Source organism: Natator depressus, chromosome 20 (assembly GCF_965152275.1).
Source record: "Natator depressus isolate rNatDep1 chromosome 20, rNatDep2.hap1, whole genome shotgun sequence".
Classification (NCBI taxonomy): Eukaryota; Metazoa; Chordata; order Testudines; family Cheloniidae; genus Natator; species Natator depressus.
This window is the reverse complement of record NC_134253.1, coordinates 21,666,724-21,692,857: the sequence shown is the minus strand read 5'-3', so window position 1 is coordinate 21,692,857 and position 26,134 is coordinate 21,666,724. Positions and strand designations below refer to the sequence as shown.

The 26,134-nt window shown below is 57.3% G+C and overlaps 2 protein-coding genes across 2 annotated transcripts; both read left to right on the top strand.

The window, feature by feature from the left end:
* The first annotated feature begins 5,722 nt into the window (after window positions 1-5,722).
* LOC141974912 (volume-regulated anion channel subunit LRRC8E-like) lies at window positions 5,723-11,898 on the top strand. Its single transcript, XM_074934957.1, has 2 exons — window positions 5,723-5,860; window positions 9,412-11,898. The coding sequence occupies exons 1-2, from the start codon at window positions 5,723-5,725 to the stop codon at window positions 11,665-11,667; spliced, it is 2,394 nt and encodes a 797-aa protein (XP_074791058.1). The 3' UTR covers window positions 11,668-11,898.
* A 3,815-nt stretch (window positions 11,899-15,713) lies between these two features.
* Window positions 15,714-21,994, top strand: LOC141974897 (volume-regulated anion channel subunit LRRC8D-like). Its single transcript, XM_074934938.1, is given in 4 exon segments — window positions 15,714-15,826; window positions 19,543-20,777; window positions 20,779-21,240; window positions 21,242-21,994. Coding segments are annotated over 3 exon segments (2,316 nt in total). The 5' UTR covers window positions 15,714-15,826; window positions 19,543-19,544; the 3' UTR covers window positions 21,863-21,994.
* Window positions 21,995-26,134: the final 4,140 nt, after the last annotated feature.

The window sequence follows — 26,134 nt, the reverse complement described above, 5'->3', positions numbered from 1 at the left end:
GCCCAAAATGTGGCGCGTAGGGGGTGCCTAGGGGCTGGGCATGGCTGGAGGTGACCAGCAATGGGTGGGAGGGGGAATGGGAATAATTTGCTTGGAGCCTGGGAGGATGAGGGGGCTGGGCTGGGCTGAGGGTGAGGGTGAGGAAGGAAGGAAGAAGAACTTTCTTCTGGAAGTCCCCAAGTGCTTGCTCTCCAGGCCAGGCTGAGAGGGGGAAACGGGGCGGGTGTGCCCTCAGATAGCCTGTGGGACTCGCTGATCACCCCTGCTGCAATGAGGCCGATACAGGTGATGGTGGGGAAGGCTCCTCCTGGGCAGCGATGCCCCTGGTTGCTCACAGAATGAACCTCTTGGCTCCTGCATGCCAGGAGCAGCTTGGGCCGTGGGGCCTCCTACTCTGGACCCGATGCCAGGTCCCCCCCATGCCAGAGGCTCTGTGTGTACCCCCTTCTCCCCTTGCTCTGATGCCAGGGGCTGTGTGCATCCATCCCCCCACCTCCTTTCTGTCTGGGAGATTAGGCGTTTGGGATGCCAACTGGGTACCTGCGGGGAGGATTGAGGGGAAGGCATTAATCATAGAATATCAGGGTTGGAAGGGACCTCAGGAGGTCATCTAGTCCAACCCCCTGCTCAAAGCAGGACCAATCCCCAACTAAATCATCCCAGCCAGGGCTTTGTCAAGCCTGACCTTAAAAACCTCTAAGGAAGGAGATTCCACCACCTCCCTAGGTAACGCATTCCAGTGTTTCACCACCCTCCTAGTGAAAAAGTTTTTCCTAATATCCAACCTAAACCTCCTGCACTGCGACTTGAGACCATTACTCCTTGTTCTGTCATCAGCTACCATTGAGAACAGTCTAGAGCCATCCTCTTTGGAACCCCCTTTCAGGTAGTTGAAAGCAGCTATCAAATCCCCCCTCATTCTTCTCTTCCGCAGACTAAACAATCCCAGTTCCCTCAGCCTCTCCTCATAAGTCATGTGTTCCAGACCCCTAATCATTTTTCAGAGTAGTAGCTGTGTTTGTTTGTATCCGCAAAAAGAAAAGGAGTACTTGTGGCACCTTAGAGACTAACAAATATATTTGAGCATAAGCTTTTTGCATCCAATGAAGTGAGCTGTAGCTCACGAAAGCTCATGCTCAAATAAATTTGTTAGTCTCTAAGGTGCCGCAAGTCCTCCTTTTCTTTTTGCTAATCATTTTTGTTGCCCTCCGCTGGACTCTTTCCAATTTTTCCACATCCTTCTTGTAGTGTAGGCCCCAAAACTGGACACAGTACTCCAGATGAGGCCTCACCAATGCCGAATATATGGGAATGATCACTTCCCTCGATCTGCTGGCAATGTTCCTACTTATACAGCCCAAAATGCCGTTAGCCTTCTTGGCAACAAGGGCACACTGTTGACTCATATCCAGCTTCTCGTCCACAGTAACCCCCAGGTCCTTTCTGCAGAACTGCTGCCTAGCCACTCTATCCCTAGTCTGTAGCAGTGCATGGGATTCTTCCGTCCTAAGTGCAGGACTCTGCACTTGTCCTTCTTGAACCTCATCAGATTTCTTTTGGCCCAATCCTCTAATTTGTCTAGGTCCCTCTATATCCTATCCCTACCCTCCAGCGTATCTACCACACCTCCCAGTTTAGTGTCCTCTGCAAACTTGCTGAGGGTGCAATCCACACCATCCTCCAGATCATTAATGAAGATATTGAACAAAACCAGCCCCAGGACCGGGCCATCAGCCAGCTCGCTGAGCCACAGACAATCACAGAGGTGCTGGAGGCTGTGGGTTGCTGCAGAGATGGCAGGGTCCTCCCTTTCTGGTTTTCTGAAATCCCCCCAAATCCATTGGGTTCTGCCCTTTGATGGATTTTGGGATGGTCTGAGGGATGCTCTAAGGGCTTCAGTGAGACGGGGGTGCTGGATGAGTCCTGATCTGCACAGGGTCTAGCAGATGCTAACTGGGCCCCCTGAACTGCCCCCCAGAGGCTGGAGCGAGGATCTTGTACTCACAGCTGCCCATGCTGGATAAGGGTTCCAGGACTGCCCCCATAGGTGCTGGACCTAGGGGTCCTGCCACACCCCCTGGCTTGAAGTGGTTTCCATCGTATGCAAGGTTTCAGTCTGGTTCAATGGCTCTCGGGACCCTTGGCTGCCCCAGTTTGGCAGCAGGGGCAGTTACCCGTGCCTTTTCCTTCCCCTGCGGGACCTTCCCCATGTCGGGACCCCCGAGGGATTCAGTTGATTGTAAGCTCCGTGGATGCTGGAGGAATCCAGCTGTTATGTTTTGGGTGTTTCACTAGTAACACCTGGCTTAGCCAAACGTGACTCTCGGGGGGGGGGGGGGCAGGGAGATGGGGGTTACGTAGGTATCCCTACTGCCACCCTCTGCTGGATGGAATGAGGGTGTCATAAGGCCTGAATTGCTCATGGTGATACCCTCCAACTCTGACAGAGGAGAATGGGATCTGTCCCTACTGCAGCAGAGTGACCCCTCCCCCAAAGCCCTAGTTGGCAGGGGGTTTGTGTCAGTGCTCAGCTCTTTGCCTTTTCCAAGGGGAAGGGAGTTGCCCAAGGCTACACTTCGGGTCAGTGGTGGGGCCAAGAGTAGAACCTAGGGGTTCCTGGCCGTGTGCTTGGGCGCTAGTACCTTGTGCCACCTGCCAACCCTCGCTCCTAGGGAATTTATACTATCAAAATTAGCTGGGGGAGAAGGGTAGTACTGGCCCTAGGAAGGGAGTAGAGTCTACTGGTTAGAGTGGGGGGCAGGACTCCTGGGTTCTAGCCCCAGCTCTGGGAGAACAGTGGGGTCTAGTGGTTAGAGTAGGGAGTCAGGATTCCTGGGTTCTGTCCCCAGCTCTGGGAGGGGAGTGGGGTCTAGAGCTTAGAGCAAGGGGGGCTGGAAATTAGGACTCCTGGCTTCTATCTGCAGCTCTGCATGGAGAGTGTGGACCAGCAGTCGAGCAGAGAGTTTCTCCCACTCAAACTCTGGCTTTCCCTGGAAAGTTCCAACCCTGCCTTTAAAAATTCTCTCTGCTCTGAAAAGTCCTGTAAGTGTCTGAATTCTCCAGATTGCCCCAAACTGCCTTCAGCTTTCTTTGCTGCTTCCCCTGCTGCCCAGTACTGTCCATGGAAATATTTACTCTGCCAAGCAGGCACACATACAAACCACAGGGAAGCAACTGCAGGGTTGACATCCCTTGTATAAGAGCTGGCTTGGGGGTTTCTCCACCATGAGCAAAGGGAAATGCATTTCCTCTGGGGAGCAGGAGTAGCACCCGACTGGGTTGGAGGGGAAATGTCTAGGCAAAGCCATGGACTTTCCTGCTGGTCAGCGGTCCCCACATAACATTGGTCAGTGCAATAAAAATGATTGTGCTCCTTGTCTTGCCTATGGGTCACAGCACTGTGCAAAGGTCATTAAGCCACACAAGCCTTGCAAGGTGTAACGGCAGGATTGTTTGTCTCCTAGAGTTGGGGAAACTGAGGCACAAAGGAGAGAGAGAGAAATTGCCCAAGATCACACACTGTCAGAGTCTGGAACCCAGGAGCTTTGACTCCCAGCTCCCCTGCTCTAACCACTAGACCCTGCTCCCCTCCCAATGATGGGAATAGAATCCAGGAATGTGGATGGAAAAAACAAAGACTGAATAGGCCACAAAGACTCCTCCCTAAGGGTGTACCCTGAGGGGAGGGGTGGCACACATTGGCAGGAGGATGGGGTGTCTACATGGGCTCACAGAACTGCTTCCTGGGCGTAGCTTGTGGGGGTGGAGCATAAAGAGCCTCCCCATCTGGGGCAGTTGGGTACACTTTCACAAGAGCTAAATGATTAAGAATCATGTAGGGCACCAACTGAGCAAACTCTGGCTCCATTCCCACCAGAGATAAATCTGAGCTGCAGATCCTATATCTGGAGACCTGGTTGCTGTGCAGAGAACACCTCCAAAAGGTGGCAGGATGAGGGGTGCAGGACACACCTGAGAGCACTCGGGGGAGTGCAGGGCCAGTGTGATGGGGGGGGGGGGCTGTTAAACTTCCCAACTCCAGGAGTGGCGTGGGGTTTAGCATCAGAGCAGGGGGACCAGGAACCAGGACTCATGTCTTCTATTCCCAATTGGGTAGGGAAGTGGGATCTAGTGCTTAGAGCAGAGGAGGCTGGGAGCCAGGATTCCTGGGTTCTAGTACCAGCTATAAAATGGGAGTGGGATCTATGAGTCAGAACATATGGTGCTGGGAACCAGGCGTCCTGGGTTCTATTCCCACTCTGGGAGGGGAGTGGGATCGAGTGATTAGAGCAGGCTGGACTGGGAGCCAGGACTCCTGGCTTCTATCCCCAGCTTGGCAGGGGGAGGGTGGAACAGGATCTAGTGGATTCATTAGAGGGGGGCAGAGGCTGGAAGTCAGGGTTCCTGGGATAAATGAAGAATTTTTTCCTGCTGCACAACACTGAGACTGGAGTCTGGATTACGCCCCCCAAATCTGGGTTACTGGGCCGGGCTAGGTAAAGCCCAGCACTGGGATCAGAGTCGACCCATCTGCCTTCTGTGACCCAGCGAGGGTCACCCCATCTCTGTTGCCTGAGGGAGGCCACAGGGCGTTGCTATAGTGCTTGGAACCCTGCTCCGAGGTGGGGGGGTTCCTGGGCTGGGCAGGGCTCCCCCATCACTGGGCCATTAAAGCCCCACCCGGTGCCCTTGGTGCCAGATGATTGGGCTCATCCCGAGCCAGCAGAGGGGTGAAATCTACGGCTGGCTGGATCAGTTTTCAAAGGGATGCTGGGACTGGTAGGGGGGAAATGGGACCCCAGGGTCTCCCCTTGGCCTTCTCCAAGATCCCACTCCCTGCCCGTATTGATGTCCTGGATCAACCTTCCCAATGACTCTGTGGGTAGCCCCCATCCCATGTCTGCAGGGAACAAAGCCAGGCAGGAGGGGAAAGGTGGCTCAATGAGACCGGTGTGGATGACCAGCAGGGAGCGCTGTGCTGCAGGGAGGGAGGCTCTCCTTGGAGTCAGTGCTGACCCTGATGTCTCAGAGCTGCGCTGGGGGAGCTATTCTGCAGGGCGCGGGGCGGTGGCTCAGTGTGGGGCGCTCTCCCCTCGCAGTCAGCTCTGGTCCCAAAGCTGCACTGCAGCATGAGACCGAAGCACTGACCTTTTGTGGTTATCAGATGAGCCATTCTTCCCAGGAGTCAGGGTGTGACCCCTGGTGTCCTGCCCAATTTCCGACATGAGTAATCACCTTCTGCCTCCCGACATCCTGCCCTGGAACTTTCACTTTCAGAACAGGGCTCTCCTGTCTCAGGCTGTTGGGGGGCTGTTAACCAGTGGCTGTGCCCCACCCCAGAGCTGGCTGCATGTCAGGACTGGGCAAACGATCCATCCCCATGTACAGTGTGTAATGATCTCTGGGATGGTTGGTGTTATGGAGGTGAAAGAGATTCAGGGTAGGACAATTCTTTCTCTTGGGCTGGGATCCTGCCCTCTTCCCAGGGGCCAGCTCCCTCCCAATGTCCCATGGCCCAATGACTTTTGCTCCCCAATGTCCCTCTTGCAGTCAGGTTACCCAGTGCTGCCTCTTGTTTTCATAATTGGGGGGGCCCCCTTCACTCCTCCAGATTGACCAAGGATCCAGCAAGCTCACTGGACCTGAGCTGGGATTTGAACTGGGGGTCACTAGGGAGGAGAGGCCTCCACCAGCCTAACCCCACCCTCTCTCTGCAGACAGGATGATCCCTGTAGCTGAGTTCAAGCAGTTCACGGACCAGCAGCCGGCCTTCAAGGTGCTCAAGCCCTGGTGGGATGTGCTGGCTGAATACATCACGGTGGCCATGCTCATGATCGGGGTTTTTGGCTGCACCCTGCAGGTGGGTACTGGGCTGGGGGGTGGGCTGGGACCACCCTCTGTGAGACCCCACCCATGCAGCAGCAGGGATAGGACCTGGGGCCTCTGGATCCTCCTCCCTCTGGAGCTGAAGGAGAATCTCCAGCAGCAGCAGTAGAAAGTTCTATCCCCAGCAGCCACTAGAAGGTGATGTGCTCATGCTGGTCAGTAGGTGGCAGTGGTGCCCATAATAGCAGGATGCAGACCCCACAAACCAGCCGAGAGCAAGAGTGGAAACGGAGGAGAAGGCAGCCGGCTGGGAAGAACACCCCTTATCCTGTCCCCTCCTGCCCGTCAAATCGCTGCTGGGGCAAATGGAGTCCTTTGTCAACAGTGGACGCCCTGTTGCATTGTGGGAGGGACATCCCAGCAAGCACTCTGCCATGACGCAAGGCGGCTGGAAGATGCACCCCTGGGGAACTGGGAACTTTGGATCAAAACCTCCCTGGAGCTCAAACGGCTGGGTGGGTGAATGCCACCCTCCTGCTGGGAGAGGAGAGGATGGGCCCAGGGCTCGAGGGAAAGGGGAGCAGGGGGAAGGGCGAGGGCCATCAATACAGGCCCTAAGATGGAGTTGCCCCCCCGATCCGGAGGAGTCAGCCTCCCCTGGAGCTGCCAGTCCTCCCAGGATGTATTTTATCCATGCAGGTGCTGCCACCCCACTGCAGGGGATTCGTGCCCAGGCAGGAAGCTTGCCCCAGCATGTCTGGGGTGCGGCTGGATCACGGGCTGCCCTGGGGAATGGGATGAAGGTGGGGAGCGAAGGCTGTGGCTCAGCAACAGGAATGAAAGGGGCTGAGCTCAGCTCAGCCCGTCTCGTGTGAGCCTGATCAGAGACAGGCTGCTGAGCTAGATGGACCCATTGGGCTGATCCAGGTGGGGGAAAAGAGAGCTGAGACTAGAACCCAGGAGTCCTGATTCCCAGCCCCTCCCCCTTATTCTTACTCCCTTCCAAGAGCTGGGAACAAAACCCTGACTCCTACCCCGCCCCTGCAGCCAGGGCCGGTGCAACCACTAGGCAAACTAGGCGGCTGCCTAGAGCGCCAAATGGTTGGGGGCGGTCAAAAGCGCGCTCCGGGGAGGTGGTGGAGCGGAGGTGAGCTGGGGCAGGGGGGCACGGGGAGGGCCGCCTGCAGCAAGTAACGGAGGGCGGGGGGCCGGCATGCAGGGGAACCCTGTCCCAGCTCACCTCTGCTCCGCCTCCTCCCCTGAGCACGCTGCCCCGCTCTGCTTCTCTCCCTCCCAGGCTTGCGGCTGTTTGGCGCCGCAAGCTTGGGAGGCGGGAGAAGCGGAACGGCGGTGGCGTGCTCGGGGAGGAGGTGAAGCAGAGGTGAGCTGGGGTGGGGAGCTGCCGCATGGCTCCCCGGGCCGACGGGGCGGGGCGGGCAGGCGCAAGGTGGAAGTTTTGCCTAGGGTGCGAAACATCCTTGTACCTGCCCTGCCTGCAGCTCTAACCACTAGACCCCACTTCATAAATGTCAGACTTGAATTTTAGTGGTTAGCTGATGGGCCAGCAAGCTTTGCATTCTGGGGTGGAATGGGGGGAGATGGGAGAATCACCCTCCCCCCATCTCTGCCCCCTGAATGAGCTACCCCTCCTCCACCTAGCCCTGTTTTAGGCTGGTCTGTCGTCATCATTGGGGTGGGGGGTGCTCAGTCATCCCCGGATGAAGGTCCCCCCAATACTGGGGGGAGGAGTCCGTCCATACAGAAGCCAAGCAGCAGGTGCACAAAGCAGCAGCCCTGTCACAATATCTGTCTCTTGTGGCACCAGGGAGAATATCCGTGGCAACAAGTCCCATAGGCAAAGCCCCAGGGCCACTCGGGAGGAGGACGGGAGTGAGATTAGCTCCCCGCTGGCCCCCTTTTGAGTTAACCATTCAGGCACCTGCCACACTGCCAACCAATGAGATGCCAGGGGATGGTGGGATCTGCCAGGGAAGTAAAGAGAAACCCCCTTGAGATGGTGGCTAGAGCAGGGGGCTGGGAGTCAGGACTCCTGGGTTCTATCCCCAGCTCCAGGAGAGGAATGGGATCTAGTCATGGTGAAAGCAGAGGAGCGGCAGTAGTGGCAGGCAGGACTCCTGGGTTTCATTCCCAGCTCTGCCACTGACTTTTGGGGTGACCTCAGGCAAATCCCCAGTACACACACATTCAGACCCTGCTGACACTGGGACCATCAGCACAGCACTCTATTGCTTGAGCTGAAGGAGCAGCTCCATCAGCTGGCACAGTAGGAGGTTGGTGACCCATAGATGGGGAATGTCACCCACACTGCACAGGTGGGTCTGGCTTGCTTAGAGCCAGGGGCTGAAAGACAGTTTCTGTAACAGGAAGTCACGTGGCCCTGGGGTTGCAGTAACCGGGAGCTGGGGGATTTTATTTTGCGTGCCACTGGGCCAGCTCAGCCTCTGCAGAACGAGGGGCAATAATTCTTTACAGTACCCTGATCAGCTCGTCTCTGCTTCCTGCCACCCGGCCTCCCCTGCTCTCCTACCTAACAACATCACGGCGGGTCCTGTTCCCTTCAGTGTCAAGACTCCTGGGTTGTGATTAGCAATGGCCTGGCTTAGCATGGGCACTGAATCACAGGAGCTCCTCATGGGGTTGGTGTGTGCCGTGTGCAGTGCACACATTCACAGGCTAAGCTCATGGGACGCTCTTGCTGCTCTCTAGCTGTGGGGTAAGATGCTGGCGTGAACTAGCAGCTCATTGACCTTCTCTAGTCCCATTTGTCTCAGCCTCACCAGGTGCTTTAGAAACTTGCTACCTCCCTGGAGTTGGTATAATGCCCATTTTATGGAGGTGGAAATGGAGGCACAGAGAGAAGGGAGCAGCCAAAGGTCATACAGAGAGTCAGTGGTAGAGCCGGGGATAGAACCCAAGAGTCCTGACTCCCCACCCCACTGGTCTAACCCAGTAGACCCCACTGCCCTCCCAGAGCTGGGGAGAGAATCCAGAAGACCTGGCTCACAGCCCCCCCCCTGCTCTAACCACTTGACCCCACCCCCCTCCCAGAGCCAGGGATAGAACCTAACTCCAACCACCTGAGCTCTAACTACTAGACATGCTTCCTCACCACCAACTGTGCTTCTTGGACAGTCTCCTTTGTCCCAGGGGCAGCCGAAGTGGGGCCAGAATGGGTCGTGCTCACTGCTGCTCCAGTGGCGCAGCCCACTGAGACTGCAACTCCCAGCACGCCGCGTGTCACGGAACCTATAGCGTTCCCAGGGTGCACCTCTGCACTGAGGGTGTGCTGGAGTGTCTAAGCTACCCTCGGGGCTCCTGGGTTGGGCAAGGCTTCGGTGCCCCTGTTATCACTATTGTCCTGAAATATGCGTGAATGCAGCCTGCAGTCGGTGCTCAGGGGGCAGAACTGTACATGGACCATTGCATGACATACAGGGCCAGACCCCCAGCAGGTGTAAATCAGCCATTGCTCTATTAGAATCAGTGGGGGCAGATCCCCAGCTGGTGTGAATCAGCATCCCCCACGGTTTCCTCACCTGTTCCCCTCTGTGGCCATATCCCCAGGTGACACAGGACAAAATCATCTGCCTCCCCAACCATGTCCCTGCTGGTGCCTCACTCTCTGAAACATGCCAGAATTTCACCAGGAAGAGCCTCAACACCTCGGAGCCAGACACACCCCTGTCCTCCCGGGAGATGAGCGGCCTGCGTAACAACCTGGACATCCAGCAGTACAGCTTCATCAACCAGATGTGCTATGAGACAGCCCTGCACTGGTACGCCAAGTACTTCCCCTACCTGGTGGTCATCCACACCCTCATCTTCATGGTCTGTGCCAACTTCTGGTTCAAGTTTCCGGGCACCAGCTCTAAGATTGAGCACTTCATCTCCATCCTTGGCAAGTGCTTTGACTCACCCTGGACTACCCGGGCCCTCTCTGAGGTCTCTGGGGAGAACCAAGATGGGATGACCTCAAAGAAGGAAGACGGGCGGAGGAAAAGCATCAAGGATGAAATGCCCGAGTCCCATCCTGCTCTACAGCCCGTCCAGTCCATCTCTGAGAAGAAGGTAGCGGAGACTCCTGCAGTCAGCCTGCTGGACAAGAAGGAAGGGGAGCAGGCCAAAGCTTTGTTTGAGAAGGTGAAGAAGTTCCGGCTGCACGTGGAGGAGGGAGACATCCTCTATACCATGTACATCCGACAGACTGTTCTCAAGGTCTTCAAGTTCCTGATCATCACGGCCTACAATGCCGCCCTGGTGCAGAACATCCACTTCATTGTGCCCTGCAGCATGGAGATGGAGGACATGACAGGCTACGACCACTTCTGCTGCAACCACACCAAGGCCCACCTCTTCTCCAAGCTGGCCATCTGCTACATCTGCTTCTTGGGTGTCTACGGCCTCACCTGCCTATACACGTTGTACTGGCTCTTTCACCGGCCCTTGAAGGAGTACTCCTTCCGCTACGTGCGAGAGGAGACGGGCATCAGCGACATCCCTGACGTCAAGAATGACTTTGCCTTCATGCTTTATCTGATCGACGAGTATGACTCCCTCTACTCCAAGCGCTTCGCTGTCTTCCTCTCCGAGGTCAGCGAAAGCAAGCTCAAGCAGCTCAACCTCAACCACGAATGGACAGAGGAGAAGCTGCGGCAGAAGCTGCAGCGGAATGCCCTGGGCCGCCTGGAGCTCCACCTCTTCATGCTGTCCGGCTTGCCTGACACAGTCTTTGAGCTGTCTGAGGTGGAGGCCCTGAAGCTGGAGATGCTCAAGGATGTGACCTTCCCACCGCTGGTGGCCCAGCTCGTCCGCCTCCAGGAGCTCTCCCTGCTGAACTGTCCCGTCAAGCTGCCCTTTGCCTCCCTGGTCTTCCTGCGGGACCACCTCAAGGTGATGCAGGCCACCTTTGACGAGATCAAGGATGTGCCGCTGTGGGTCTACAGCCTGCGCGGGCTGGAGGAGCTCCACCTCTCCGGCCTCTTCAGCCAGGAACTGGGGAGGGCGTCCGGCTTGGAGAGCCTCCGGGAGCTGAGGAACCTCAAGGTGCTCTCGTTGCACAGCAACATCTCCAAGGTGCCGCCCAGCGTGACTGACGTCTCAACTCACCTGCAGCGCCTGTGCATTCTCAATGACGGCACCAAGCTGGTGACCCTCAACAACCTCAAGAAGCTGGTCAACGTGCGGGAGCTGGAGCTGGTCAACTGCAATCTGGAGCGCATCCCCCATGCCGTCTTCAGCCTGGTCAGCCTGCAGGAGCTGGACCTGAAAGACAACCAGCTACGCTCCATCGAGGAGATCCTCAGCTTCCAGCACTGCCGCAAGCTTGTCTGCCTTAAGCTCTGGAGCAACCACATTGCCTACATCCCCGAGCACATCCGGAAGCTCAAGGGCCTGGAGCAGCTCTACCTCAATCGCAACAAAATAGAGACCCTGCCCTCCCAGCTCTTCCTCTGCACCAAGCTCCGCTATCTTGACCTCTCCAACAATGGCATCCAGGTTATCCCCCCGGAGGTAGGTGTGCTCCAGAATCTCCAGTACTTTGCCATCTCCTCCAACTCAGTGGAGACCTTGCCCGATGAGCTCTTCTTCTGCAAGAAGCTGAAGACTCTGATGGTGGGACACAACAAGCTCTCCACCCTCTCCCACCGCCTGGGCAACCTCTCCTTGCTCAGCAAGCTGGAATTGAAGGGGAACCGTCTGGAGGCCTTGCCGCCTCAGATTGGGCGGTGCCCAGCACTCAAGCGCAGTGGCTTGGTGGTGGAGAGCACCCTCTATGAGATGCTGCCCGTGGACATCCGGGAGAGGCTGGAGAGTGAATGAGAAGAGGGGACAGTCAGCAGCAGGGGCAGGCTCTTTGGCCACCTGCAGAAAGACTGTCACAGTGACTAGAGCTGGGAAGTGCCTTGTGTGCTCCTCTCCAGTGCAGATGTTGCTCCCAGGCCAGAGCTGCAAAGGCACCTGGGAGATCTCCCACCAAGAGTCTTACCAAAGAATCATCCCCCCGGCCATGGCTATGGAGGGGCTCAACATTTTATCCCAGTCGGACAGTGGGTGATCCTGTATGGCAGAGCTGCCACGTTGTATCCTGGATTGCCGGGGAGAAATTACTCTATTTATACTTTATTTTTTAGTGTTGTTAACAAGCAGCGTTTATTGCTTTTAAAAAAGGACAATTTGTGTGTGTGTGTGTGTGTGTGTGTGTGTGCGCGCGCGTGTAAATAGCTCATGTTTTAAAGTGCTAGATCTCCAGCACACCTTGGTCACTGCCCCATAAACTGTACCCCAGCCCACAGTCTATCCTATGAATTTCCAGGCCAATCTGATGGGTAATCTAGAGAGGATGCAAATGTGGGTGTTCAACTGAAATTTTGCTGTGGCTTTAACCATGGGAAAGTCTTTCCTCATTCCACAGTTCCACCTACTCCACTGATTCAAAGGGATGCTTTTCTGGCATCATTAGCCAGTGGAACTCACTGTCACAAGAGGCCAAGATGTCAGCAGGATTGAATTTCATTAGTGTTTGGTCATGTCTCAGTTTTGGCAGTCCACACCCACTGTGATGTAACCACATTCCAAAGGAAGGTTGCAGCTGGCTTTGTAGGTCATCTGCCTGGAGAGGGGAAGGAGAGTTACCTGGTTGAAGCATCTGATGGATTTACAGTACCAAGAGAAGCTGGTTTTTCCACTCGGTGTGCTATGTGCTTATCATACAAATTTAAATAGGTGGGTGTGGCTCCCATTGACCCTCCCCCTTTGGATGTGGCTTCTCCTGCTTGCCACATGCCGCTGCCTCCTCCTCCTTGAGGCATGGCTTTTTCCACCAATGACATGGCTCTCAGGGGCTCCTCCCCTTAGTCCCACCTCTCTGTAGCAGGATTCCAGGTGGGCCTGGATTACAGGCACTGATTTCTCCTGCGCTGCATGTAGCTGAGTCTGGAGCCCTTACTCAGGCAAAGATCCTGAAATCCTCCCATGATTGAGCCCTTCTTTTATATTCAAGGATGTATAGGGGGTGGGAGGGGTGGCAATCCACACACAGCTGGTAATAGCAGTGGGCCTGAACCAGAGCCCTGGCTCTGTGCAGCTGGAGGGGAGAAGTTGGAAATGTGAACAGTGCAAACAGCCTTTATCTCTTCACCGAGCTGGGTGTAGCGCTTCAAGAAAGCCCAGTCTGAGCAACGCCCCAGCAGCCGCCTCAGCAGCCGCTCCCAGGACGGCGGGAGCACTCCTAGGAACTCCAACAGCGGACCCTTCTCGGCCGGTAGTCAGCGGCAAGGCACCCTCCAGTTATGGGAGAACCCCCCTTAGCTGTGTCCTGGAACCAGAGGACATATGGGCCGGATCCAACGTCAGTATTATCATAGTAATGGGTAAAGGTCCCAATGGAGCAGCCTCTCCATTGTGCTGGCTGCTGCACAAACACCTCCCCCACAATGTGATCGGGGCCCCCTTTGCACCAGGCACTGCACAAACCCCTTCCCGCAACCACGATTGGGGCCCCTATCGTGCTGGGTGCTGTACAGACCCTGTGTCACCAACCTCCCTATCCTGCCACAGAGAGGCACAGAGTTTCAGGCCAGAGGGGACCATCTAGTCTGACTTCCTGTCTATCACAGGCTACCAGCACCCACACAACAAACCCAACTGCATAATGAGACCGGAGTACCCCAGGAAAGCAGACTGCAGACTATTACATGCCACAGGCAGAGGAGAGGAGGGACCGAGGTGAACCAGAGCCCGAGGCCTCCATGATGGCAGGGAGATGTTTAAGTGAGCTATGCCCAGATAATCCTGGCAAGTGCCCTACACCCACATGCTGCAGAAGAAGGTGGAAGCCTCACAAGGTCCCTGCCAATCTGACTTGGGGGAAAATTCCTCCCCCCTGTCCCCACATATGGCCATCACCGGGACCCAGAGCATGTGCACAAGAACTACCAGACAAGTGCCTGACGAAGGGAGAACGCTTGGTACCAGCTCAGATCCCTGGCCCACCCTGCCCACTAGCCTGTCTCCAGCCCTGATGTGTCAGAGGAGGGAGATTAAAACAAACCCCTCCCAGAATACATGGGGAGGTTGTGGGGGAGGGAATCCCTTCCTGAGCCCTGCCGGTGGCTGGCTGAAACCCTGGGGCACATGCTATTAGGAACATAAGACCCAGGGGTGCTGAGTCCTGCTCCCCACCATCCCCAGCAACCCCATCACACAACTGCCCTCATCAGTGTGTCCAGCTCCCTCTTAAAACCAACTCATCTCAGCCCCTGTGGCCTCCCTCCACCCCCAGCCTCCCTTCAGTTATCCTGCTGCTCACCCCTAATCCCAGCCCTTCTCCTCCAGTCTTCCTCCCTGACCCCATAGGATACCCAACAGGGGGCATTACACCTTCCTCCTCCTGCCACCATCCAGCCCTATCTGCATCCCGAATTCCCTTCAGTGGGCATCTGACTGGGGGGCAGGGGGCTTAGCCGCTCCCTCCCCCATGCTGTACGTGGGCCCCAGGCCAGGCTGCAGATCTGACAGGAGCCAGCCACGCCCCACTCACGTGGCAGCCGGCCAGGGAACACTCTGGGACGGGGCCCAGCCCCACCACCTCCTGCCCTGGCTCCAAGTCACTGGCAGGAAGGAGCTGGGGGCAGATGGGGGCAGACTGGAACTTTAGGGCTGGGGTTGAGAGTGCATCTCAACCTAGGCCCACGGTGGCTGCTCGGGGGAGGGGGGGGCTTTGCCCCAGGGGGTTAGGAATTGAGGTGCTAACCCCCCCCAACACAACCCATTCCCACCCCCATCTCTGCCTTATAGACACACAAGCCTCCCATCCCCCCAACAGCCCTTACACACCACACATCCATCTCAACACATACCACCTCACACCCACCCCTGCCTAATAGACTGTGCCCCCCACTACCTCCTCCATGTACTGGGGTGCCCTGGGAATGGCTATCCATCGCCATCTGCTGGCCAACGCTGTGCGAGCTGCACCCAGAGCCCCTGTCTCCTCTTCTGTGGCGTCTGTGGATCAGAGCTCAGCAGCAGGATCTCTCCACCGCTCTGGATCCCATCCCCTGGGTTTGCGTTGGAGCGCGTTCAGGGATTGGAGTCATTTTTCCATTAGCCAAAGGACTGGGCTCATGATCCCGGCAGCGCCTCACCCCAAAGCACTTTCTACAGTCCCTCAATCCCACTGCTGGCCTCGGCAGAGAATCGTTACCCTTTGGATCTACCGGGAGCTGAAGGCGGGAAGCCACTGACTGTGTCTGTTGTATTAGAAACAGGGGGAAATAAAAATATTCCAGAAGAGACCCTTGGATCCATCCCCATAACCCAGTTAGGGAGAGAACCCAGGAGTCCTGATTCCCAGCCTTCCCCCCTCCCTCCGCTCTAACCACTGGATCCCACTCCTCTTCCAGCGTTAGGGATAGAACCCAGGTGTCCTGATTCTCCCTGCACTGACCACTGAGCCCCACTGACGGCCTACAGCTGGGAACAGAATCCACCAGGAGTCCTGCCTCTCAGCCCTTGATCTGGTGACTGGAGAGTGGGGAGCTGAGATTCAGGACTGCCTGCATCCTGTTGCCAGCTCTGTTGCTGACATGCTTTGTGACGTTCAGCCTTCTGTGCCTCAATTTCCCCATCTGTCCAAGGGGAGGGGTGGTCATTACCCCAGCAGCGGGTCTAATGAGGGAAGTGCTTTGGGTTAGAGTTGGCTGGATCCTTTTGCTAACACAGCTCTTCCCAGCCGGCCCATGAAACAAATGAGGAGGTCACGCTCCCTCCTTCCACAATCCTTCCCCTGCTCCCTGGAGCTGCCATGGAGACAGGAGAGAGAGAGCCACTCCAATGGGACGGATGTGGAGGGCTCCGGCTGGGGACAATCCAGGCCCCCGGCCAAGACTGGGGGGGCTGGAGGAGACTCTTCCCTGTAGAGAAGAGACTTGGTGGAACAAGGATCTAGGGCAAGCGGCAGCCCCAGGCTGAGCAGCAGGTGAGGGGAGGGGGCCTGGATGAGGAGAGGCAGGAGGTGGGAAGGAAAGGGTTCGAGGTTCTCTGGGGCTGTTCCCAGGGCCGGAGAGCGAGGCCAGACCCCCTGCTGCCGGGCAGGATCGGGCCTGAGCGGGTGGGGAGGCTGCTGGGTATGAGTAAGGGGCTCCCCCTGGGATTGGTGTGGGGCAGGGAGCGGTTAGCAGAGCTGAGGGGCAATAAAGAACTCAAGTTAGTTAGTTGCAGGGAGAGAAAACTTTGTTCTCTTCTGGGTCATGGGCCATTCCTCTCCCTCTTTCTCTCTCCTTCTTCCAGTCTTTCTCTCTCGTTCCCTTTTCTCCCCCCAAAAAACATCCCTGGACTAACCCCAAAGTGGGCCAGAGCCAGAGCCAGCTGTTCAAGAGGGTGTCCCAGGGCGACAGGGATCCGGCCCCATGGAGACGGAGTTCTGGTTCTGTTTCCGCAGCAGTGGGGAGGGGACGAGCTACTTCTGTAGCTGGGAGGAGGTACCTGCACCACCCTGGGTGCTGGGAAAGGTTTTGGAGGGGGGAGGGTGTTGGTGATAAATCCAGCTGGTAGGAGCAGCTGGCTGGTTGCGGAAAACGATCCCATTCAGAGCACTGGAAGTGCCAGGGATCCGAGCTGGTTTACATGCCTTGCCCCAGGTAAGCAGGTGGCCAAGGGCAGCTGTGTGGTTAGCACATTGGCCTGTGGTTCTGGACTCCTGGCTCTGCCAGCCACTCCCTGTGTGAGGCTGGACACATCACGGCATCGCTCTGGGCTGCCCGTGGTGAGACAGGTGCAGGGATTCGTCCCCTGGCTGGGACATTGTCAACTCTTTCTAATGAGAAGGCAAAGAATTGTTAGAATTGCATTTAATTCTCTCACCCCAACTGCACTTCATATGGTTTGGAACAATAACCGTCCCAGCAACAGTCCTGACACTCAGCCCCCGCTGCTGTAACCATCAGACCCCACTCCCCTGCCAGAGCTGGGGAGAGAGCCCAGGAGTCCTGACTCTAGGCCACACCACTCCATTTAAGATCTAGCCTTTCGGATGTCAGTGGTTCACTCTACCGGCATGAGATCAGGGTGGATCTGAGCAGGGTGGAGGGAAATCAGGGGACGAAGTGAGCGATGTCCTTCGTGGGAGGAGAGGAGAAGGCTCGTAAGTCTAGGGCCTAACAGGGAGACTGTCAAGACTCCATTGGTCCTTCTCAGCCCTGCTAGGGAGGGATGGGGTGTGCATGAGCTCAGACTCTGGGAGGTGAAATACCTTCTTCCATTGGCGCCTGATGCTGGCTTGGGCTCCCAAGAGACGAGATGCCTGGATTCAGGTGCCCCACGTGAGAGGGGGCTGGTTCTGCCAGGAGGAGCTGGGCACTTTGCACATCCACCTCCTGTGAACAGAGCAGCGATTCATACGCAGAGCCAGGACTGAACCTCTTGCCCAACAGCATCGCAAAGCCAGGCAGCTGCCTCATAAGCTAAGGGAGCCACTCCCAGAGCCAGCAGCAGCAGTAAGTCATTTATCCCCTTGGTGAGAGCAGTCATGGGAAGGTGCTAGGCCCTCGCTGAGACACAAAGTCAGGGCACCTCTCCATAGGCAGAGTGCAACATTTAACCCCTCCTCTGCTACATCATTTCAGTGCTGGTTCCCCTCCTCTCGCCCACTCCTGTGCATTCAAACTGCAGGGCAGCCCTTCTGCCAAGTTTCTCCCTCTCTCTGTTGGGCAGGATCCTGTGGGGAGGTGGCAGAGCAAAGGGCTACAGTGGCAAGATGGGTTTCAGAGTAACAGCCGTGTTAGTCTGTATTCGCAAAAAGAAAAGGAGGACTTGTGGCACCTTAGCGACTAACCAATTTATTTGAGCATAAGCTTTCGTGAGCTACAGCTCACTTCATCAGATGCATACTGTGGAAAGTGTAGAAGATCTTTTTATACACACAAAGCATGAAAAAATACCTCCTCCCACCCCACTCTCCTGCTGGTAATAGCTTATCTAAAGTGATCACTCTCCTTACAATGTGTATGATAATCAAGTTGGGCCATTTCCAGCACAAATCCAGGTGGAAATGGCCCAACTTGATTATCATACACATTGTAAGGAGAGTGATCACTTTAGATAAGCTATTACCAGCAGGAGAGTGGGGTGGGAGGAGGTATTGTTTCATGGTCTCTGTGTATATAATGCCTTCTGCAGTTTCCACAGTATGCATCCGATGAAGTGAGCTGTAGCTCACGAAAGCTTATGCTCAAATAAATTGGTTAGTCTCTAAGTTGCCACAGTGGCAAGATGGTTATTAAGGGGATCACCTGGTCCAGAGCTCTGAATCTACCAACCCCAGGAGTGGGTGGCCAGAGGGACTGCAGGCTGGCACTGCTACACCCCTGCTTTTAAACAGGCCCTTGGAGGACCCCTTCAGTGTGGCAGAGCCCCCAAGGGGTCCCACTCTTCCTTTAGGTTAGCCCACGCAACCTCCCCGTCTCTGAGACTGAGCCCCTGGGCTCCAGCCGTACTGCTTCACCCCATGGAGCTTTGCCCAGAGAGTCCAACTGGGACATATGCCGGGCCAGAGACTTGCTCACTCCTCAGGGTCCACCACACCCTGGGAAAGATTTGCAGTGACACCAAGCAGCCTTTACAAACAGTCGGGTCTATTACTCAGCCGGAACACAGCACGGGAAGTCCTTAGGTGAGCACAGAGAAGCAAAGGTTAAGACATATCCACCTCGCCAAGCCAGTACCCCACCCAGCCAAGCAGCCGTGGGCTCCATTTCAGGCTCTCTCTCTGTCAGACCCAGGTGAGAGCCCTGGCTACAGCACTTGCCCTGCCACCTCACCCCTTTCCCTTTGTTCTTGAGCTGGGGCCTTGGACTGGCAAGTGGAGAAGTGGGGAACTCCCCCCTGGTTGCTAGCTGTGGACGTGCTGGCTGCTGGGGTTCCCGCTGTCTTTTTGGTTTCCAGCCAGTCCTTCAATGAGCCATTCAGTCCACCCCAGACAGCAAGGTGAGACACATGCCTCAGGGCTCGTGTCCTGGCCCTTTCCCCCACTGGTTAGCTATGCAAAGTATGGAGGAAAACTGAGGCACACACAGCAAAAAATTCCCACTTCATCACAGGGCCCCAGCTGAGCTCTGGGTTCTCAGCTTCTTTGACCAGCAGGCCCTCAAATGTCTCCTAGAAGACAGAGGCAAGAGGAGAAGGGTGGAACCTCATCACTGAGCAAACATGGAAGCAGCATGTGTGCTGGCCCTTTTGCGGGGTGGCAAAAGGGCAGGGGACCCTGGGGAACGCCCAGCACCCACCCCTCATGTCTCTTCACTATCTTTGAACCTCCACATTCAAGGCTTTCTATGCCATTAACTGTTTCTCTGTTAGGTGTATTATGGTAGCACTTAGAGGCTCCATTGTGCCAGGTGCTGCACAGACACACAGGGAGAGACAGTCCCTGTCCCAGCTGAGATCAGGGCCCCCTGTGCAGGGTGCTGCACAGATACCCAGTCAGAGACAGTCCCTGGTCCAAAGAGCTCACAGATTAAATAGGCAAAGGAAGGATCATTATCCCATTCTACAGATGGAGAAACTGAGGCACAGGGAGACGAAGTGATGTGACCAAGATCCCAGAGGGAGTCTGTGGCAGAGCCAGGATCTCCCAAGGACCAACCCAGGCTCAGAACACCTCTAAGCCACTGACCCTTATCCTTTCCCTCCCACCAGCCATGTTTTCCCTGACGGAAGTGGCCTGCCTGAGTGACGGCCGGGCCCCGTTCAGTACTCTGAAGCCCTGGTGGGACGTTTTCACCGACTACTTGGTCCTGGCAATGTTGGCCATCTCCATCATCGCAGGGACCCTGCTGATCTCCACAGATCAGGTGGTGTGCCTGCCTGTCAGCAGGACCAGCATGGCTGCAAGTGGGTCCCCAGCTCCCAGACCTGCCTTAGGGCCTCTGGGTGGCCCAGAACCCGACGCTACTCCGGTCGGCACCAGGAGGAAACTTCCTGCTGCCCACAGTGGACACCCAACCAACCTTGACTACCAGCAGTACCTGTACATTGGCCAGGTCTGCTACCACCAGGCGCTGCCGTGGCACTCCAAGTACTCCCCATACCTGGCCCTCCTGCACGCGCTGCTCTTGATGGTCTGTAACAACTTCTGGTTCATATACCCCAAGACCTCCTCCAGGATCGAGCTGTTCCTCTCCATCCTCCGGAAGTGCTTCCACTCACCCTGGACAACCAAGGCTCTCTCGGAGACAGCCTGCCAGCCCTCGGAAGGCAAGCTTGGCCGGATGAAACCCTGCTCTGCCCAGATCTCTCAGGTTGGCGCTGGCTCTCAGGCGGAGCAGGCATCCTCCTTCCCTAGCACCACCATCCTGGACCAGAAGGACAGGGAGCAGGCCAAGGCACTCTTTGAGAAGATCCGCACCTTCCGGGTGCACACTGAAGCTGCCAGCCTCCTCTACTGGGTCTACGTGGGGCAGACGGTGTTCAAGGTGGCAAAGCTCTTGGCCGTGCTGGGCTACGCCTCCAGCTCTGCCGGCACCATTGCTTTCAGGCACATGTGCCGGCCGGGCCTGGAGGACCTTGCTGGCCATGCCACCTTCTCCTGCACCCACAGCCTGGCCTACATCCTGCAGAAGCTGCTGCTGAGCTACCTGGCCCTGGTGCTGCTCAGTGGGCTGGTGGGAGTCTACACCCTCTACTGGCTCCTCCGGAGGCCGCTCAGGGAGTATTCCTTTGGGCGAGCCAGCGAGGAGAGCAGCTTCAGGTCTGTCCCCAATGTCTGCAATGACTTGGCCTTCCTGCTGCACATGGCTGACCAGTATGACCCGCTCTGCTCCAAGAGGATTGCCATCTTCCTCTCCACCATCAGCGAGAGCCAACTGCTGGAGATCGGACAGGAGCACCGCAGGGACTATGAGGAGCTGCGGTGGCAGGTGGGGAGGGACGCCTTGGGCCTGGCTGGAGCTGAGGCTCTGTGCCCTTCCGGTCCTGCCCCAGGCTGTCTATCAGAAGGCAGACCTGGAGGTGCTGCGGCTGGAGTGCATGGTGGAGGTGAAGCTCTCTGCCAAGGTGGCCCAGATGGGGGCGCTGTCTGAGCTGCAGCTGTACCGCTGCCCAGCCACGATGGAGCCCATGGCTTTGGCTTTCCTGCAGGAACGGCTCAGGGGGCTGCACGTCCAGTTCACTGACATCACCAAGATCCCCTCCTGGCTTTACTCCTTGAAGAACTTGCGCCAGCTGCATCTCTCCAGTCACCTCTGCTCCAACGTGCTGGCCCTGGAGGCTCTCTGGGAGCTCCGGAGCCTGGAGATTTTGCTGCTCCAGACCAAGCTGACCAAGCTTCCTTGCTCTATGTCCACCCACCTCTGCCATCTCTGCATCCAGAACGATGGTACCAAGCTGGAGGCACTGGGGGGTCCTGAAGAAGTCAAGCAGCCTCCAGCAGCTGGAACTGCTCTGCTGCCAGCTGAAGAGGATCCCACTGATGGTCTGGCATGCAACCGGCCTGCAGAGGCTGGGTCTGCGTTCCAGTGGCATCCGCATCCTTGAGGAGGGGACTGGCTTCCAGCATCTGGCACAGCTCACCTGCCTGAAGCTGTCGCACAACCGCATCGCCACCCTGTCCGCTTCCACTGGGGCAGCGGGCAGCCTGGAGGGGCTGGTGCTATCCCACAACGAGCTGGAGTCTCTGCCCCATGCCTTGTTCACCCTGAAGAGACTCGGGCACCTGGACCTCAGCCACAACCTCCTTCGTCTCCTCCCTGCGGAGACTGGCCAGCTGGGGACGCTGCAGCACCTCTCCATCACCGGCAACAGGATCAGGGCACTGCCCAGCCAGCTCTTTGCCTGTCTGGAGCTAACATCTTTGCAGCTGGCGGACAACGCTTTGACCACGGTGCTGGCTGAGATTGGGAGGTTGGTGCTACTCTCCAGGCTGGAGAGTATACCTTTGGCATTTGTAGCATCTCAAAAGTGGGGAGGGAAGGAGATCTATAGATCTGACAGGGAACCCCTTGGAGTCACTCCCACTTAAGCTAGGCTGCTGCTCCCTGCTTAAGCAGACTGGGCTGAGTGTGGACAACACCCTCTTCGAGACCCTGCCGTCTCACGTGAAGCAGGTGCTCGCCACACCCGTCTCTGCTCTCTCTCCCGTGAGGCCTTTGGCTGCTCCAGAAACGTCCCTGGGGGGTGGACAGCTGGGGAGCCTGTTATGTGGCTGGTCTGTAGCTCCGGGGCACAGGGAGGAGATCTTGGTTAGCAGCAGCAAGTGGACAGAGCCCAGGCACCGGGTCTCTGGAGACCTTGCTGGTCATGGAGCCCCCTTGTCCAGGTGGCTGCATCTGTACCAAGTACAGCACCTGCTGCATCATACCCACAGAGCAAAATCTAGCCCCCACCCGAGTAGGGCAACCCTGGCTCATGCTCCTTGCTCACAAAGGGGCTTGGGTGCAACTGAATCTGGGGTGGCAACTGAAGGGGGGCAGCCCAGGCTGGGGGGATGGGCTCTCCCTGCACAGCCCAGCTCCATGGTGTCTCCCTGGACAACCGGGCTTAGGAGAAGGCTGCCCTGTGGATCCATAGCCTGTTACACCTGCAGAACCAGGAGATCTGCTGTGGAGGGGCTACAGGGCCACCCTATGGCCTAGAGGAGGAACGACACCTTCCCCAAAATACCCAGTGCTTCCCCCCTGGATATGAGGCAGCAAGGAGGATATGACCCAAGTCAGCACAGATAAGCTCCTTACCTCCTCTCACACCATGGGACACTGGGCCAGAGGGGGCTCCATTAATCAGTGTGGACACCAGCCCCTTGAAATCCTCACATGAAACACTGGAATAGCCAGACTGGATTGCAGCAGGGGGCGCATCTAGCCCAGACTCCTACAGTGGCCGACACCAGCGACTTCAGAAGAAGGTGGAAGGAGGCACCCAGTGGACAGCAATGGAGTAACCTGGACCCAGGGGAAGATTCCTCCTAGCCCCCAACAGCCCATGCCCTGGAGCAGCAAATCTGTCCCTAAACTCCACTGTGTTGTAGTATTTGCTATTCTAACTCTGGACGTTTCCGTTACCCGTGGAACCATCCAAACCTGCGTTGTTCCTGGCTTCAGTGGTACCTTGTGGCAGTGAGTTCCACTGGCTTATTAGGGAGCAGCAAGAGCTTAGAGCCCCACAAGGCACACATTTCAAATGCAAGGGAGAGGGGGACGAGGACAAGGGAGGGAATCTCTCAGCCAACCTAAAAACAAAACGAGTCATGTGTCCGTGCACCATTTCTCCGATGCGGCCACCGTGGCCGCCTGTGGCCACCAGGGGGTTTCCCTGCAGCCACGGCAGTTTTCTGTGCAGCATCAGGCCCTCCCTGTCCGCTCTGTTGCTCCGGCATGTGCTGCCTCTCTGGAGACACAGGGGGGACACACAACGCTTAAGGAGCAGGTGAGGCGGCGGCAGTGGGCGGGGGGGGTGACGAGGCCAGTGGCGGGTGGGGGGCCCTGGCGGAGGAGTAGGGAGGCGAGCGGCCAGCCAGCAGCAGGGTGAGGAGGTGGGCAGGGGGGTCTGGCTGCGAGCAGCGGGGTGAGGAGGCGAGCAGTGGGCGGCGGACAGTGGGGTGAGGAGGTGAGTGGGCAGGATGGGGGGGGAGGAGGCGAATGGCAGTGATGGGGGGGCCCTGGCGGAGGAGTAAGGAGGCGAGCGGCCAGCCAGCAGCAGGGTGAGGGGGGCGGGTGGGAATCTGGCTGCAAGCGGGGGGAGGGGGGCTGAGGAGGCAGGAGGCGAGTGGCGGTGGAGTGAGGAGGCAAGCCGGGGGGGGGGCGGGGGTGAGGTGGTGGGAGGTGAGCGGGGGTGGAGTGAGGAGGCGGAAAGCAAGCGGGGGTGGAGAGAGGTGGTGGGAGGTTAGCGGGGGTGGAGAGAGGTGGTGGGGATGGAGTGAGGAGGCGGGAGGCGAGTGGGGGTGGAGTGAGGAGGTGAGTGGAGGTGGAGTGAGGAGGCGGGAGGCGAGCGGGGGTGCAGAGAGGTGGTGGGGGTGGAGAGAGGTGGTGGGAGGCGAGCTGGGGTGCAGAGAGGTGGTGGGGGTGGAGAGAGGTGGTGGGAGGCGAGCGGGGGTGGAGAGAGGTGGTGGGGGTGGAGAGAGGTGGTGGGAGGTGAGCGGGGGTGGAGAGAGGTGCTGGGGGTGGAGTGAGGAGACGAGCAGGGGTGCAGAGAGGTGGCGAGGGTGGAGTGAGGAAGCAGGAGGTGAGCGGGGAAGCCCTGGGCTGGCTGCAGCCATGAGACCCACCCCCCCACACCTGCCTGGAGGAGCCCTGGGCTCACCGAAGCCCGAATCGCCTCCCGCTCCCTCATCCAGAGGAGCTCCGGGCTGGCGGAAGACCCGAGCCCCCGCACCTGCCCGAAGGAGCCCCTGGCCAGCCGCAGCCGTGCCTCCCTTCCTCTCCCCTCCCCTCTCCTCTCCTCCCCAGACCAAGCCACCCAGATATGTTTTTAATTATTATTTGGACTTCTATTATGTAAAAGCATTTTAAAATTTACTTCAGAATTGTTATACAACCACTTTTACCAAAAAAAGCAAAAGAAACAATAATAAAAAAGACAAGAACGTGCAAAGCACCTTATCTGTGTTTCTGTTCTGTTAGGTCCAGTAAAGAATAGAGATAACTGTGCATGTTTTTATTGTTGGGTCTGCAAAAAAAACCCAACTCTTACATAAATAAAGGACAATGATTTGGATTTATATATATGCGTATTACTTAATTAACTTTAGGAAAAATAAATTATTTTAGGAAAAAGTGCAGGTGCAGCCACCAGCAAGAGTTGGTGGCCGCACTCTGAGGCCACCAAAAAATTGGTTGTGAGAACCCCTGTTTTAGTGCATTTTTGGAGCTCTCCTCTGAGTGAGGCAAGCAGCCCAGGGGCCCAGGCCCAAATCCTGCACCAGGATCCTGTCCCACAAAACTTGTGCAGGCTCGGGGCTTGAGGGATGCGCGGTCAGATTTTCAAGCGCCCTTGAACACTGGCATTTTGAGCTCATTTGAAAAGATGGCTGTCACGTGCCGCAATGGGAGCTGCTGGGCACTGAGCAGGGTGGGGTGGGGACGGACACGGCCCCCCATTCTGGGCAGGGAGAATCTGGGCTCTCTGTTTTGGGGGGTGAGCCATAGGGTGGAATCTGGGTCCTAATGGGTGGGGAGTAGGCTCCAGGGGAGAATGTGGCCCCTATGCAGGAGGTGAGCCCCACAAGGGGGGTGGGGAAAATCCATTTTGGGTGAGGGAGCAGTGAAATCTGGCCCCGAGTTCTTCTGAAAATCTGGCTTTTGATGTGACAACCAGCCCCAGCTAGAACTTTCTGTGGCTCCTTTGGGGGAGATGCCACGTTTTTAACTAGCCCAATCAGACGCCACTGGGCCCACACCCGGGTGCACTGGAAGCCTCAGGCAGCCAGGTGGGCTGTCACGCCCAGAGCAGATGCCCCATTCCTATCCTGCTGGGAGTTTTGGATCCACTTCTTCCCCCCTCTGCAATCACGTCCATCTCTCTGTCGGATAAAAGCACCATAGCACGCCCCAGGGGTGAGCACATCCCCAGTCTGGTGCCCCAGCCCCTCTTAGCCTGGTCTGCTCCAGCCCAGCCCTGGCTTTGGGGCCCTGAGCCACAACCTGTCCCGCTATTGTGCAAGGCTGTGAGGTGCACTGTCGCTCTCTCTCTCCATTCTGCTGGCGGGACATGAGGTTTATTTGGAGCCCAGCTCCCCGCCTCAGAGGAGCTGGGTGGCCCCTGAATGGGGGGGATTTTCATAGGGGTTCCCCAGGAGTCAGCAGACTGGGGACGGGGAGTCCCCAGGACTCCCAGACCAGATGGGTGTTAGGGGGAGGCACAACTGCTAGACTAGGGAGTGTTGGGGGAGAGGCAGGTTTCCCACGCTGGGGGAGGAGGGAGAGTCGGGGGGGGGGGAAGGGGGAGGGTCCGGGTCCCCCGGAAGGGTGCCTAGGCTGAGAGAGGAGGGGGAAGTGGAGGGGGAGGGGAAGGGGGAGGGGCAGGGTCCCTAGGCTGAGAGAGGAGGGGGAAGTGGAGGGGGAGGGGAAGGGGGAGGGGCAGGGTCCCTAGGCTGAGAGAGGAGGGGGAGGGGCAGGGTCCCTGGGGAGGGGGAGGGTGCCTAGGCTGAGGGGGGAGGTGGAGGGTCCCCCGGGAGGGTGCCTAGGCTGAGAGAGGAGGGGGAAGTGGAGGGGGAGGGGCAGGGTCCCTAGGCTGAGAGAGGAGGGGGAGGGGGAGGGTTCCCGTAGGAGGGTTTCTCTAAAACCCAGGCCCTGAAGCC